The sequence below is a fragment of the Lepidochelys olivacea genome, assembly GCF_965140295.1.
Source record: "Lepidochelys olivacea isolate rLepOli2 genome assembly, chromosome: 2".
NCBI classification, from domain to species: Eukaryota; Metazoa; Chordata; order Testudines; family Cheloniidae; genus Lepidochelys; species Lepidochelys olivacea.
This window is the reverse complement of record NC_140412.1, coordinates 186,988,247-187,003,709: the sequence shown is the minus strand read 5'-3', so window position 1 is coordinate 187,003,709 and position 15,463 is coordinate 186,988,247. Positions and strand designations below refer to the sequence as shown.

Genomic DNA, 15,463 nt, shown 5'->3' with positions numbered 1-15,463 from the left:
GGACGCGATCTCAGATGTCTTCCTCCTGCAGTGGTCAGACCAGCTTTTCTATGCTTTTCCACCATTTCCCCTTATAGGCAAGGTTCTAGAAAAGTGAAAACAGACAAGGCACGTATCATCCTGGCCCCATCAACACTGGTACTGGACCCTACTGGACCTGTTGGCGGCCCCTCCGAGGAGGTTGCCGCTTCGCCCAGACCTCCTCTCCCAGAACGGGGGCCGCCTCCTTCATCCCAATCTGGCCACTCTTCACCTGACAGCGTGGCTGCTCAGTGGCTAGATGAGGAGGAGTTCTGAGGAAGTCAGGCGGGTCCTCCTGGAAAATAGGATGCCGTCCACATGCTGGACGTACCTGGCGAAGTGGTCCAGATTTTCCAGGTGGGCGAGGGAGCGAGGAGTCTCCCCATTGTCCACACCACTCCAGCTTATCCTTGAGTACCTCCTGTCCCTTAGGACCCAAGGGCTGGCTCCTGCCTCTATCAGTACACTTGGCAGCCATATCGGCCTTCCATCCACCGGTGCAAGGGCACTCTGTCTTCTCCCATACTATGACCTCCCGCTACCTGAGAGGTTGACCATTCATTCCTGTATGCTAGATCCCCTGTACTGCAATGGGACCTAAACCTGGTGGTGTCCTGCCTCACGGGGCCTCCCTTTGAATCCTGAGCCATGTGTTCCTGGTCTCACCTCTCCGAGAAGGTAGCCTTCCCTGTAGCAATCACGTTGGCCCAACGTGTCTCAGAGCTCAGGGCCTTGACCTTGGAACCTCCACGTACAGTCTTCCAAAAGGATAAGGTCTAACTTCGCCCACACCCTGCATTCCTCCCAAAGGTAGTCTCCGCCTTCCATATGGAACAGGACATCTTCCTTCCCATGCTCAGTCCCAAGCCCCATTCCTTCAATGAGGAACGCTGCCTCCACACACTCAATGTGCGCAGGGCACTGGCCTTCTACGTGGATCGGATTAAACTGTTCTGTAAATCTTGTAGCTCCCCACTCTCCTTATAGCATGATATAGAGGCGCCACTCCAGGGGTAGCAGCGGTGCTTCCCCCCCTCCCCGGGTACTGCTAAGGGAAAAACTTCCGGCACTGGTGCACATGGCATGCACAGACACCTGCAGTGGAATAGACATGAGCAACATGTCTCGAAGAACACCAGTTACGGAACAGGTAACTGTCTTTTACTTCAGCATAGTAACTGGGTCTTTGAGGTGATTGTTTGCATGGATACACAGAGTATGCACGAATACATGCATGCAGTGTTCATGTGGCTCATCACAGACACCCAACTGTGCAACAACCTAAACAGAATTTCTACATCTCTAGAGAGCAAAGGGGGAGTGCTGAGTTTGGCCGTTGCTACAAAGTGCCTTCCCTGGGTCTGGAATGATGAAGTCAAATTATGATTTAAGTGCGCCTTTCTGACTGCTGCAACCCTAAGCGGCTCATTTTGGCAACTGCTTCTCCTGCTCTTCAGGTTTAAGGAGATAGCATTTTAAATATGCCTCTTAGTGCCATTTCATTACTAATCCTTTTGCAGAAGCTAACAGTACAAGTATTTTGAACAGGGTAATCCAAAAATACAGAGTCGCTTGAGGTTGTTCCTAGTCCTGATCATTTCCATTAGATATAATAATTAAAAAAAGAGTGTGGACTGAAACATTACATTGTCCTTTTGTCTTGTAGAGCTTATCTCACTGTGAGCTGATCACAGATGATGGGATTCTGCATCTGAGCAACAGTACCTGTGGTCATGAAAGGCTCCAGGTCCTCGAGTTAGACAATTGTCTTCTTATCACCGATGTGACCCTAGAGCACCTGGAGAACTGCCACAGTTTGGAGAGAATTGAGTTATATGACTGTCAGCAAGTCACACGAGCAGGAATCAAAAGAATAAGAGTATGTGTTGTGTTTTTAAAGGTTCAGCTTTGGGAGAGACAGTTATTTGTGCAGTCAAGGGAGCCTGATCCTATCGGATACACTTACAGTAGCTTAACAGAGTTTTCATCGTACCTTCCCTTGCTTTGGACTAAGGATGTTGATTAACATACTTTATAAGATCCCCAACTTTAGGCATTAGAAGTACCATGGGTATATGATGAAAAATCACCATGTGGTGCCTAATTCCAGTTTTAGTCCAAGCTACTGTTGGTATCAGAATAATTGTCCACGCTGATCTTTTCTCCCACTGATGTAAAGTCCAGCTGTAGCTCTTCGTTTATTTTCTAATGTTTGTTTCCCATTCCCTCAGGGTTTTGTTAAGTGACAGTTGTGTTTTTGTAGGACTGTAGAATTCTTTAAATTCTACCAACCATGCATACTCATTACAATGCAGATATAATGAAGCATAGGACATTTGGGTAGTAGGGGCAGTTAGGCCTGTGGATCTACCTAGTAACAGCAGACCTAACATCCCCTGCCCTTGTAGTATCTGTCTCCCCTCCTCTATGTAACTCCCTGTGTTTTAAGCACAGGAATTTTTCTGCTGAGCATGTGGCAATATTTAGGGCATAGTACTGATCCATGGACACAGTAATGCTGTGCTAATTCACTTTCAAATTAATCAGTTTGCACCGATGAAGTCTGCCTCTTGCCCTTGCAGGAGCTGCTAAAGGTACCAACACTCCCTGCCCTGCTGATTTCTGGGCTGAGGCACGCATGGTTGTAGGGGAGACATATAATTAAAAGTCTTGCTTCTATTTCTTCACTGACAAGAAATCCACCCTCTAGTGATTAACAGCAGAATGAAAGTTAGCCAGCCCACATCTGCAGTGTAAATACCAGTTCAACCGTCGCTGATACACTGAGATTTAAGATGATAGCTTTTGGATGAGTGAATGGCCAGGTTCTGGATTATTACAGTGCCTTAACTTGTCCAGTTTTACTGGACGTAAGCACTGGGACTTGGCATCCACGTAATGCAGGGTAAACCATTTTTTAAAACATGGCTTGCCTGGATGCACTATCTGTAGATATGAGCAGGAAGAAAAGCTTTGACAGTAGTGTGATCTGTCAGCAATAGTTTGGTTTTGCCCTTCATACTTTGTGGTTACATTTTTCATTTGAATTTTCATCTACAGGCTCATTTACCTGATGTGAAAGTTCACGCCTACTTTGCTCCAGTCACCCCTCCTCCTTCTGTAGGAGGTAGTCGACAGCGACTCTGCAGGTGCTGTATTATTCTTTGACAGTAGGAGCATCAGCAAAGGAAGATTGTGGAAACAAAATCAGACTGCAAATGGCTTGCAGAGTGTCAGTTTCTTAACTGCCGTAGGAGTGATGTTGCCGTCATCCAATTTTGTGCTGGTACTGACTCAAAGGTGTTTTCACAGGTAAAAAGTCTTAATGTTACATGCGGATGTGGAGTAACTGATGCTCTCTCTCTTTTTTTTAATTACATCTACTCCACCATCCCTGCTGTTGATAGGACAATCCGAGTACCATTTGCTAATGTAGAGTGGGGTATTGCAGAGTTGTAGATACTCAGTGAAAGCCCCAACCCTGTACGCCTCACTAAACTGGAATATTAGTTCCTATTTGTAAGCATAATTCAGGGTCTCAATCCAGCATGAGAGTCCAAACTGCTGTTGTACAATACACACAACCAATTACATCATCAGGTTTAAGGACAAATCAGCTTTAGCAGAAGTTGACCAAAAAAGGGAAAGTAATCATGAAAAATAGCTTCCTATTTTGCTACAGTTCTTAATTTCTACAAAAACTCCCCACCATGTTAAGAGGTAGTAAACCTCCAGAAAACTATTTAATTTAATTTAAACTTTGTTTTATACGAAAGAGCACTCCTCAAATTGTTGAATATTTCTCTAAAGAGTCTTAAGTGTTACCAAGTAGGTTAGGCTAAGAAAGGTATGGCAGTTTGTGCCCTGTTCACAGGTCTTTTTATATGCTCTAGCTGAGTAGGTAGAGCTGTTTACACTAATAGTGGCTGAAAGAATATTTGTGTATGGTACTTATACTTCCTGCATTGCATCTCCCCATTTAATATATTTAGTCCTAAACAGCAGTTTGTGGGGGGGGGAGGGGGGGTATTACTACCTTTTTTACAGAGTTAACTTAATTTGCCCTAGGTCATATCCTAAATCTGTGACAAAGCAAGGAACTGAATGCTAGGCTCCTGCATCCCAGGCCTGTACCCTAACCAATGAGCTGAGTGGTTATCAACCTGTGGTCTATGGACCCCCTTTGGGGGCCATAGACTATTCAGATTTCCAAAGGGGTCTGCAACTGAAAAAAGGTTGAAAATCACTGGGTTAAGTAATTTAATGTAGTTGACATGGCTGAGCAGATTGAGAGCCCAAACAAGCAGTGGTTTTTGTTTCCTTAAAGAAGGAAAGTTTTGAAGCCAGACTTTTCAGAAACAGAGCGCGTTCAACATGACAATTACATTAATACCTTTAACCTTTTTTTTAATCTGGTAGGGTGACATCAAGGCCTCATTGACATCAGCAGGCCAGAATTTCAGCTGTAGATTTAAGCCTTCTACAAAGGAGAGTGAAATCTGAATGTAAAACTACAAGTCTAAGGGGGAAGCTACATTTTTTAGTGTGCACGGACTTTCTCTGTATACTCACTTAGGCACCCAAGCTCAACATTAGCCCCTGAAAGGAAAATATCTTGGGCTTAAAAAAGACTGGTCAACTGATATAGTGTATAAGTCCTGAAAATGATGTAATGTAATTTGACAAAAACTAATAGACATTCCCCCCCTTAATGGTAAGGCAATATTTCCAGTATGTGTAGCCTAAGTTATTGGCAAAACATAGCTGAATGCAGTATGTACGTTTACACCTCACCCTTAAAACTGATCTTAATCTGGAATGTTTAGAACTATGTTTTAAAACGTTTATGTGAAAATTTAAGGCAGCTTTTGACAGCTGCACTTCTGTTGTATGCAGATCTGTGAACTTAAGATACTGACATAGCTGAAAATCTATATGAATATGGTATAAAGACCTAGTATTAAACTTTGGGGGGTTCAGCTTTGCAGCAACAGCAAAAATTCCTGGATTAGTTTTCATATTATGTATATACTTGTATTATCAAGGTTCTCATTTATGGAATTTTCTTAGCAGAACATTGGGGGAAGACCAAAATTAAATGTGAACTCAGTGCAACTTGTCAGAATGAGTAGTTGTGTGTTGCCTTAGGTTTGGCTCATTTTTATGGATCTTACTGTGAGGGCATTAAAGTTGTACAAAAACCAAAATTTAACATATGCTTACACTAAGAAAAATGATATAGGAAACAAATAAACAATCAGCTGATAATTTACTTGAACTTCCGTTTCACTGAAAGCCATTAATATTTTACTCTTTTTAAAAAAAAAAAGAGTGTGATTTTGGTCAAGCTGAAATTAATGAGTTCTTTCAATTTGTTTTCTAAAATATTGCTGGGGAGCTGAATTACCTGCTCTGAAGTGCATTGCTCCTACTAACAATGTTAATTCTATCTTAGCAGAAAAATAAGCACATTTACAAAATTATTGAAAAACATTTATTATACTTAAATTGAAATGTGTACATCTTAAAATAAAAGCAATTTGCTGGTGCCATAATTTAATTCCAATTTCAAGTGAGCTGGACAAACTACTATACACTTCCTTTAAATTTAGTTGGATACTTTCCAATCAAGGATTTTTCCACTCTTATAAAACATTTGGGATTTGAAAATGGTGCTGAGGTGAAATGACAACTGTCAGTTCAATAAACTACCAGTACCCAAAGATGAACAATTTATAGGCAGAAGAAACTTGAACTTAAGTCCACAAAATTCCATTTTATCAGTGTAGAAAAACATTTAAATTTGCAGAATTACTACAGCTTTAAAAAGGCTTTCTTGGTAAGCACTTAACCCAGCTAAAGAAGGAATTAAATAATATCAAAGTAGCATTTTGCATGCTGTAGTAGTTTTTGTTCTCTATAAATGATTTTGCACTACAGCATTCAAAACTTTCAAATTGATTTAAAGGGAGGGGGGATACTGTGAGTAAAAGGGGGATTTTTCTGCCTTTGAAAAATCTTCCCCAAAGTACCAAAATAATAATACATACTCATAAGTGGACATTAATATTAAATGTTTGAATAGCAGTGCCATACATTGGACAATTTCAAGGAAAAACTCAATTTTGAAAAGCACATTGCCTATTTCAAAAATAATTATTTGGTCATATGGAAGAGGCACTGTAAGAAAAAAATTTACAGTATCAATCTGAGAATAAAGAAATCACAGAAAAGGTCAAGATACCTGCCCATAAAGAGTAATTATAGCAAGACATACCTGCTACTAAAGAGATTAAGTGGTGTATATTTAGTGTTTCTTGAGCAATGTAATTGACAGTACTTAAAGCTGTGTTGTAGCCCCTTGGTGCCAGTGGGTCACATTTCCCCCCCAAAAACCAACCTTCCCCCCACCCCCCATCATTACTGGCAGTTTGTTGTTTTTAAATCCACCATTTTAAAAAGCAAAAAAAAACCAAACAAACAAAAAACAACCACCCTGCAGCAGTGCTTCTTAGAGAAACTGGAAACTAAAAATTAAGGATGCATAGGCAATTATGTTTCCATTAAATTTGTTAAAAGCAAAACAATTACTTCGTACCCCACAGGATTTATGTTAATCCTTTCAACAAGGTACTGTCAATAATGCAGTTTGCTGCATGCATATATTGCATCTGGCTAGGACTTATTAAAATCCTATTCTGGCATTTACATTTCTTACATACACAATTTACACAGGGAAGCTGTTTTGACAATTTCCCTCTCAAAGACCCAACAACCTGATCACTATCATCTTAACTACTCATCTCCACACAGATTACTATGTGCTCTGCTAACATCAAAAAATAAAATCAGCAAGATACAAGCAAGTAATAGACAAACTGGCACAGAAAGGTAAATGCCCCAGAATAAGTTTACATTCATCTCCAAACTGGACACAGTATAATAGGAAAGCAATACTGCTTCTAGAAACTGTATCTACTGGCCATAATTTGCCTTATTTCGGTAAAGGGCAAGCACCTTTGCTTATATTGTCTTCCATGCCTGTACATAGGCTGTCATGGCATTATACCTCTTATGAGGACACTTAGCTATGGCAGTGATAAGAAAGTTCACCTATCAAACAGCTCATTAGAAAGGTCTTGTGTTTTCAATATGAAACATTTTATATGGTGAAGTCCAATCCTAAGAGTTTTTGGATGTTCTTCATCGTCATTAAGCATAACTTCATTCTGCATTGGAATATCAGTCCAGTATATATCCTCTCTCTCTCTCTATATATATATATGACATCATTTCAGAATTATATGGAAACCTTCACCATTTTCAGCTGCAGAGAAGAAAAAGCACAGGTTTAGATGAAAGAATGGCATCCCTTTACCCAAGACCCCAGATACTAACCAGTGTATTAAAACAGTCTAAAATTCATGTAAGTTATTGACACTCATATTGAAAAGCAAACTTCTAACTACTAATTTGATACTGTGTTATCGTATGACCAGACCATTTTGGGAATAAAAACAGCAAACTTTCCCAGCAGAACACATTCTCCACCACTTTCCAACAATATTGACACACTAATAACTTGAGCTCAAATTATCTTGAATGTAATTTTAAATATCTAGACACTTGCTTTGCTACTTTTATTTCTACAACTTTTATTCCCATTTCAATGCACGCAGTCCTCCTTCTTTCCTGTTTTTGATCTCTCTCATCAGTTCTGGGTTAGTTATCCTAAAATAAAGCAGGTAAATTAGCAAAACAAGTGTGTGAATATATAGAATGGGAAGAAGCCCATTTGCCCTGTAGCCCAGAACATCAGGATGCAGATAAAGCAGTGGGCCTGTTGAAACAAATGCAGTAGATAGTTACTGAACTTCTGAAAAATATTTTTCAAAACAATGTTAATATCCGTAGAAGAGCGCAGATTCACTAGGAGTAGAAATTAGTGACTGAATATATTTACAGACACAACACCACAAAATTTTGGGGGAAAAGCTGGATTTATGACAGATACCTGCTGCTATTTTTTATTTTTAGCCAGAAGATCTGAATGTAAGAGAGATCTGATTAATGACAAGCCACAGACACAAACCTCCTGGTATGATGTTAAGAGACCCCCTACAAATAAATTTTAACACCTTGTAGATGTAAAAGTGATGAATCCAAGGCATTTGCATGTGTTATGTATTAGCTGTAAGACATGGTATATAGTGCGCAAATATGGAAGGAATGGGGGCTGGAAAACACATCTGAGGCATGTAAGCAACACCAGGAAGTGTGAGGAGACCAGACTAGGGATAGTGATGAAGCAAGCTGGAAAGCAGGAAGAAGTATGCATGTAATGCCAGCCTAAGCATGTGCAGCCACTAAATGATTTTTTTTTTTTTTTAGTTTTATACAAATGTGAATTGGGACAGCCAGCTAGAGTAGCATATACACCAAGATCACAAGAGGGATTTGTAGCACCCCTACCTAAAATAATGCTCCATCTGTTGGCTCTCTAACCGTTGTAAATTTGTCCTGCATCAGGCTGCAACCTTCCATTTTTATTACCCACTGTGGCATATTTCTATCTTTGAAACTTTAAAATATATCCCTATATAACTTAAAGTACTGTTGGAGTATCTCGAACACTAGTGAGCACTGATACAACAGTGCTTTAGAATCCCACTTAAATCCTGTGAACTGTTAGTTTTAAAGTGACATTTGGGGATTAGATTTGGATCAGGTTACTTCACTCAAATTTTCAAGACAGCTGTACTGGCATGAATTTATATCTAATAAGTAACAATCTCTAGATGAAGGTTTATCTAAAAGAAAAAGCATTAGACCTTTCATATTATAAAATCTCTTAATTTGGAGTTGAAACCAATAGTTTCCACCTCTTTCTCTCAAGTTACTTTACTTGGCTGCACTGTTACTTGTCTGTAGAAACAACACTGCTGGCATGTCTATGAGCAAAACTCTGCCTCTTAGTTAAAATCTAGAAGCTATTTAGACCAGTTATCTCCATTATTACAAACAATAATATACCTTTTATTGCAGTGACTAAGAAGCAACTCTCATCTTGAAAGTTCTGAACCATCTAGAAAGAAAAAGGAGATATTAAAATCCCAATTTTGTACCATCTAGGACAGGAGTGGGCAAACTTTTTGGCCTGAAGGCCATATATGGGTGGGGCAATTCCATGAATGTAGGGCTGGGGCAGGGAGGGAGTACAGTGTGCAGGAATGGGCTCAGGCCACGGGGTTGGGGTGCAGGAGGGGTGCAGCATGGGGCTTAGTGCAGGGGGTTCAGGCGCTTACCTGGAGCAGCTCCAGGGTGGCAGCGGTGTGCAGCAGGGCTAAGGCAGGCTCCCTGCCTGCCCTGGCCCTGCGCTGCTCCCAGGAACTGCCCACACCACATCCCTGCCACCTCGCAGGAAGAGGGGCAGGGTGGAGACCGAGGGCTCCACCCACTACCATTGCCTGCAGGTACCTCCCCCAAAGCTCTCATTGGCCGCAGTTCCCCCTTCCCAGCCAATGGGAGCTGCCAGGGGCTGTGCCTACAGGCAAGAGCAACACACAATGCCCTCTGCCCCCCCAGGGGCTGCAGGGACATGGTGCCGGCCACTTCTGGGAGCAGTGTAGAGCCCGCGGTGCCACTGGGATGGCAATCCCACCAGGGCATCCAAAGCCCTGATAGGCCGCATCCAGCCTGCAGGCCATAGTTTGCCCACCCCTGATCTAGGAGGCCAGCAAGCCAGTTAAGCAATTTGAATGCCAAAGTGATCCATAAATATTTCTAAACAGGCACTCTATGCAACTATTTTCATAATATTTTTCTCAGTATCTGTAGTTATAGACAAAACATACTAGTACAACGTACTAGATTTCCCCAAAAGGAGCTACTAAAATGTCTAAGTACAAGCATAATTTATTGATATTTCATTTACAACATCACTACTTAAAGGGCTCCAGCATTATGTGGCTAGGATCTTTGTCTGCATGAACTGCTTAAGTAATTTGCAGCTAACAATAAACCTTGCTACTTGCATACTATGTTTCTTCAATACGTATCTAGACAAGACGACAAATTGCATCTCATAATTAACTGCCTACATAGTAAATCTCATTCCCATAATCTTTCAGTTCTTAAATTACTAATTGTGAGGAAGAGATAAATTACACAAACCAAAGTGTCAGTTAACTCTTCGATTTTTTTTTTTTTTTTTTTTTTTTTTTACTGTTGCAAGGTAAAGACTTCATATTATTACAATTGATGTACATGCAACATCATGAAAATATTAATGTTCAAATATTATATACTACTGGGACCTTCTCTCAGATCCCTTGTGCCCTAGTCATTACTATACTGCCAGTAATGAATTCTGTACTAGGATAACCACTCACACCATAATCTGGTTAAGCCACATTCTACTCTGAGTTTTATGGAATGTCTTTTTGACCTTTGGGAGTGAAGAAAGGAGAACTTCAATCTTTCGTTCCAGTCACACTGTTGCTATGAAAAACACAAGGTCTAAGTATCAGAAGACATTAAGGGTGTGCTACATACTCTGCAAGAGAAAAAAGCAGTGCTGCTCAGAGAAACCTGCCTAAAGAAAGTGTGGATACAAATGTGTTTTAAAATAAACCACAACTCAAAAACTTACCAACTTTTAATTTGTAAACTTGTCAGTTTTGAAATAACAATTTATTTTAAGAAACAAATGAAACAATGGAAAAGTTTTTAAAAACAAAAAAATTTCGTTACCTGATCACTAACGAGGATGTGGATACCAGTAGGACCCTGTCTGTAAACCTGATTAATCTGATGCAAAGGAATATTAAACACCAAAGCAAGCTTGCGAGTGACTTCTGAGGCTGCCATTTCTTCTAAGTAGATTGCATGATAAACTAGAAGAAAAAAGCTTTTTACTTTTAATAAGAATTATACTGTCATTGATAATCATTTAGGTGAAAACACATTCCTGTAGGGTTGTAAAATTTACATCCCCCCACTTTAAAGTTCACCTTTTTTGGGTTGGTTTTAAACTGTTCTTGGTCTGCAATACCTTCTTAGAAACTTGAATACCTTTTTCTACAGTGCTGTCCTTTGTTTGGCAAACACTGATTCTTCCCATTCTCTAGTTCATTCATGTGCACAAACAACCATGACTTTTCCTTTAATCTCGTCAGAGTGATCAATTTTCAGCACAGTTCTATGAATAGGGCTAGTTTGCGTTTGTTTTGATACTGAAACAACCTTCAAAGCATCTGTAGGACAAATTTTACAGTATCATGTATAAAATTACCTTTAAAAAATCCATTTTAGTTCTGCTACAAAAATTACTGGAAAACTTTTAAACCATCACATTATCTACCATATTCTATTTTTAAGGCAGATAATAAATTTGGCCTGAGCTACAAGACTGTAATCACTTTGCTTCATGAGTTTTCTTGCAAAGAAAGCTCTCTACCGAGTCCACCCAGATGATTTCCCCCTTCAATTTTATATAACTTGATATGGTAAAAGTGAGGGTGTACAGCAAAATAAACCATGGTCAAAGTTTCTTATTTTCCAAACAGCAGCATGGCTGTGGGCAGTTTAATGCTTGGTTTTGAATGTTACAGATTTATACAATTGTGGGTTCCCAGAGATGAAAATTAAAAAAAAAACAAAACTTTATTCCAATGTCACTTAACAACTGATATCAATCTTTGGTCAGATTTGTTGTACATGTTGCTGGGAATGCTCTAATAAATGAAAAGAGGCAGAAGTGTCTAGCAGTTACATATTTGGCTATGCCTTCCCCCCCCTCGTTTTTTCACAGCAATTTTGAACCTTGGATGTGTTAGCCATTATCAAATTTAATGAGGAACTACACTTATCCAAGAGGAAGTTCTAGCTTATTTAACATAGGACATACAGTAGAACCTCAAAGTTACAAACACCTCGGGAACGGAGGTTGTTTGTAACTCTAAACAAAATGTTATGGTGGTTCTTTCAAAAGTTTCACAACTGAACAGTGACTTCATACAGCTTTGAAACTTTACTATGCAGAAAAAATGCTGCTTTCCCTTTATTTTTTTAGTAATTTATGTTTAACACAGTACTGTACTCGCTGCTTTTTTGGGTGTGGGTGGTGTCTGCTGCTGCCTGATAGCGTACTTCTGGTTCCAAATGAGATGTGGTTGATTAGGTAGTTCGTAACTCTGAGGTTCTACTGTACTCCATACAGATACTGCCTCTCTCTGTCCCAGTTTCCTGACTGGGAAACGTTTAAGTGCTGGTATACGATCTTCAGTCAGTCATACCACCTCCTCCCCCTCTCCCCCCCAGCCTCACCCCCAATCAGATTTTCTGTGGAAAGTCTCCACTCTCTCCAAAAAGTTGATGTAAGTGAAAGAGAAGCGTAGCTTCAGGTAGTTCCAGTGACTAATAATAGAAGCAATGTGGATTTACTTGTTCTTTAATGTGATTGCTCTGTAACGTACTCAGTTACATTCTCAGTAGTGGTGGAAACAGAGCCGTTACCTGCCAGACAAACACTAGCAAGATCACATGCTTTAATATACTCCTCAGCTATTTTTCCTTATCCAAACCACACTAGTTTCATTTCAAGTATATAAAGTCCTATCAGTTTGAAATGGATATGAACATAAGTTCCTTCAATTACAGTTGTACATTCACCTAAAGTGAATTTCTTGGCAGACCACCATGGATCATCTGAATGCTCATTAACTACATTATCCATGCAACAAAAACAAAACCTAAAATTTTTTTTCAAGCCACTTAAAAGCCTAGTTTATATTGAATTTTCTGTTCTTGAAGGTGTGATGTGTACCACCATAGAAGCACATCTACTACTTCTGGCTTAAAGTCTTAGGAGTGTAGTCATCTCTGCAATGCTAAAACTGTGCGTCACCATTAATCCACTTTCCTCTGCATATTCACTTTCTGGATACATTTTTATTGATGCTATGCACATGAGTAAAGCCATAATTCTAGCAGTTTATAAATTAGTCTAAACTATTATATTTCATTGAAAATCTATTCTCAGCTCCTCTTTTTCCTCTCCTCGTGTTTATTTCAAACCTTTTCATTGCTTAGTAAGTTATAAAAAGAGCACTGTATGATCATACCATATATTGCACCATTGCTGTTATCACCATTGGCTGCATCTTGCTGCCTTTCCAGTTGTATGCTCCTCAGTGGCTCCTGGCAGACATAGATTGTTAAACGGGGCCTAACAGACCTGCAATTTACAAAGGATACATATAATTTTAAAAACAAACACACTTGCCCAAAAACGGTATGAAGATTTATATCCATCTTATTTCAGTTTCCTTGCATTAACAATGTATTTAAAATTTCGCCGCTTTACAAGCTATTTAAAAACAAACAAAAAACACCTCATACAAACTGTCACCAGTGGCTTAATCTAATGGTCTAGTCTCAGAACCATTGAGATGCCAGATGCTGGTAAATTTAATTTTAAAAATTAATTCAACAATTTAAAATCAGACACAAGACTTGCTTACAATGGAATCCTGGAACACAGCTACTGAATAGCAATAATTACAGCTCTTATAAAGACAGTATGTTACTAAATATGTATTATCAGTTTCGTTTGTCATTAGAATTCTGTATTTGTTCATTATTTAGCAGCCATGACCTCAAAAAATTTAGGTTCTTTATAGCTCACCTAAATGAGAAGTTTTGTCTCTTGGCAACAAACCCATCCGTCTTCAAGAAATCAGTACTGCCCAACTGCATTGCTACCAGTCTTACAGTCTACCTTTGAACTCATCAGTGCCTGCATCATATCTGTAGCCTGCCCTGAAGGTGTACACAAAACAGTCTTCTTTTGAGCACATTACTGCCAACTCCTGAGACAGCTAAACAGGCATATGCCACCCTAATTCTCAATTCATATCTCCCAAATCCCTATTCTAAGAAAGGCACATTACTGTGATTGGACAAAAACACTTAAATGTAAACTTGGCATTTTACCTGGATTTCAGTGCATTATATAGCCGAATACCATCGGCTGGACCACAAATTTGTACCAGGTCCTCTCTTGTCAGCTTTAATAAATCAGCACCTGGAGAAATTCAGAAGAGCAGGATTTAGCTAGTTTCTTTTAGGACAAGGAAGCTCAAAAGAATCCAATATTCATTAAAAACAAGTTACAAAATTGGCCCTTGAAAAACAATGCAACACTGAAAGATAAACATCAACAGTAAAGACTAAGATGATTTTGATAACACTGCAAAACACACAACAAATAATTACCTGATTTTCAGAGAAAGTAGCACCCCTAGCTCCAGCTTAATTCAGCACCCTTGAAAATCAGGTAATATGACTGCAAAACGTCACCGGTTTTAGTAAAAATGGTTTTAAAATACTAGACTGCTCTATAGATAAATCATAGTTTAACTGGCTTAAGAAAAGGTTAAGAGATTTACACCTGGGCTAATGTTTCAGTCAGATGCAAAATGGAGGAAAAAATACACCAGTAGAAGTATTGTTTTATCGCGGCTTGCTGATCCTTGTATTGTAGTATAGCTTTTGTGATACCATTTATTTTAGACTGTGTGCACTGAAAATGCTCTGGTTACATTGCTGTTCACTAGAAACATTATGCATATCAGAAAATTTGGATGAAAAAGAAGTTCCTCTGACACCCACCACAGTCGCTAGATGTCCATATGTTAACTGTATCAAGAACCTCAGAGAGTAGGGCTTCAGCATATATTTACCAAATTCTGGCAACATGTAATGAATGCTATATCACAAGATCAGCTGCTGTCTACTTTACCTCCAACCTTTTCTAATTTGAGTCAGTTACCAAAGAACAGTCTCACAAATGGTATCAAGAATCCACATTTACAGAGGAATAACTATTTCTACCATCTGCCAACCAATAAAAAGACCACAATGTTAAGTGCAGTTCTACTCTGAAAAATGATTATGCAAAAATGACACCTTCCTAATAGACACAGCTGCATCCTAGGGTGTATTCAGAGTCAGATCATCTTACATGACAATTCCCCCCCCTCCCCATTTTTTAATCCTATTAGCCTTGCAGAGCCAACACAGCAGTAACATAACATGTTCAATTCCATTTCTTTCTTGGGCAACAGAACTGTGTATTGAATTTGATTTTAAGGCCTAGGTCTCTCTGCAAATCTACTGAAGAAGAGGTTACACAAATGTCACTGAGGGCATAGTCTGAAAATTCAGCTCCAGCTTGGCAGAGGTACTTCAGGGTCTTGATGTGTAGTGGAGAAGATGGTGCAGAAAGGTCTACATTTATTAGACACTGGGGATTTTTTTAGCCAAGGGAAGCTATAAGATGGAGCCACTCCTTCTGTAATCAAAATGGAACCAGACTGATGGCACAAAATAAATGAGGTTTTGACTGAGTTTTTAAACTAGGAGCTTGGGGGAAGAGGAC

The 15,463-nt window shown here is 39.4% G+C and overlaps 2 protein-coding genes across 6 annotated transcripts in view; one reads left to right on the top strand and one right to left on the bottom strand.

Annotated features, from left to right (window-relative positions):
* FBXL2 (F-box and leucine rich repeat protein 2) overlaps positions 1–15,463 on the top strand; it is a 158,186-nt gene that overhangs the window by 119,854 nt on the left and 22,869 nt on the right. For 2 of the 4 annotated variants that reach the window (XM_084618678.1, XM_084618677.1), the window contains 2 exons: positions 1,688–1,900; positions 3,082–4,043. In XM_084618678.1, coding sequence (XP_084474804.1) covers positions 1,688–1,900; positions 3,082–3,189 — 321 coding nt within the window. In that variant the 3' untranslated portion in view covers positions 3,190–4,043. Of the gene's footprint in view, positions 1–1,687; positions 1,901–3,081; positions 4,044–4,440; positions 5,300–15,463 lie in introns of those variants that run through there. The other 2 variants (XR_014710170.1, XR_014710169.1) reach the window with 2 other exon arrangements.
* Positions 5,520–15,463, bottom strand: part of UBP1 (upstream binding protein 1) — a 60,477-nt gene continuing 50,533 nt past the window's right edge. The window contains exons 12-16 of one of the 2 annotated variants that reach the window (XM_084618674.1): positions 14,017–14,107; positions 13,146–13,258; positions 10,774–10,916; positions 9,055–9,106; positions 5,520–7,348 (exon numbers count right to left, since the gene is read on the bottom strand). In XM_084618674.1, coding sequence (XP_084474800.1) covers positions 7,311–7,348; positions 9,055–9,106; positions 10,774–10,916; positions 13,146–13,258; positions 14,017–14,107 — 437 coding nt within the window. In that variant the 3' untranslated portion in view covers positions 5,520–7,310. The remainder of the gene's footprint in view (positions 7,349–9,054; positions 9,107–10,773; positions 10,917–13,145; positions 13,259–14,016; positions 14,108–15,463) is intronic. The other variant, XM_084618675.1, reaches the window with a different exon arrangement.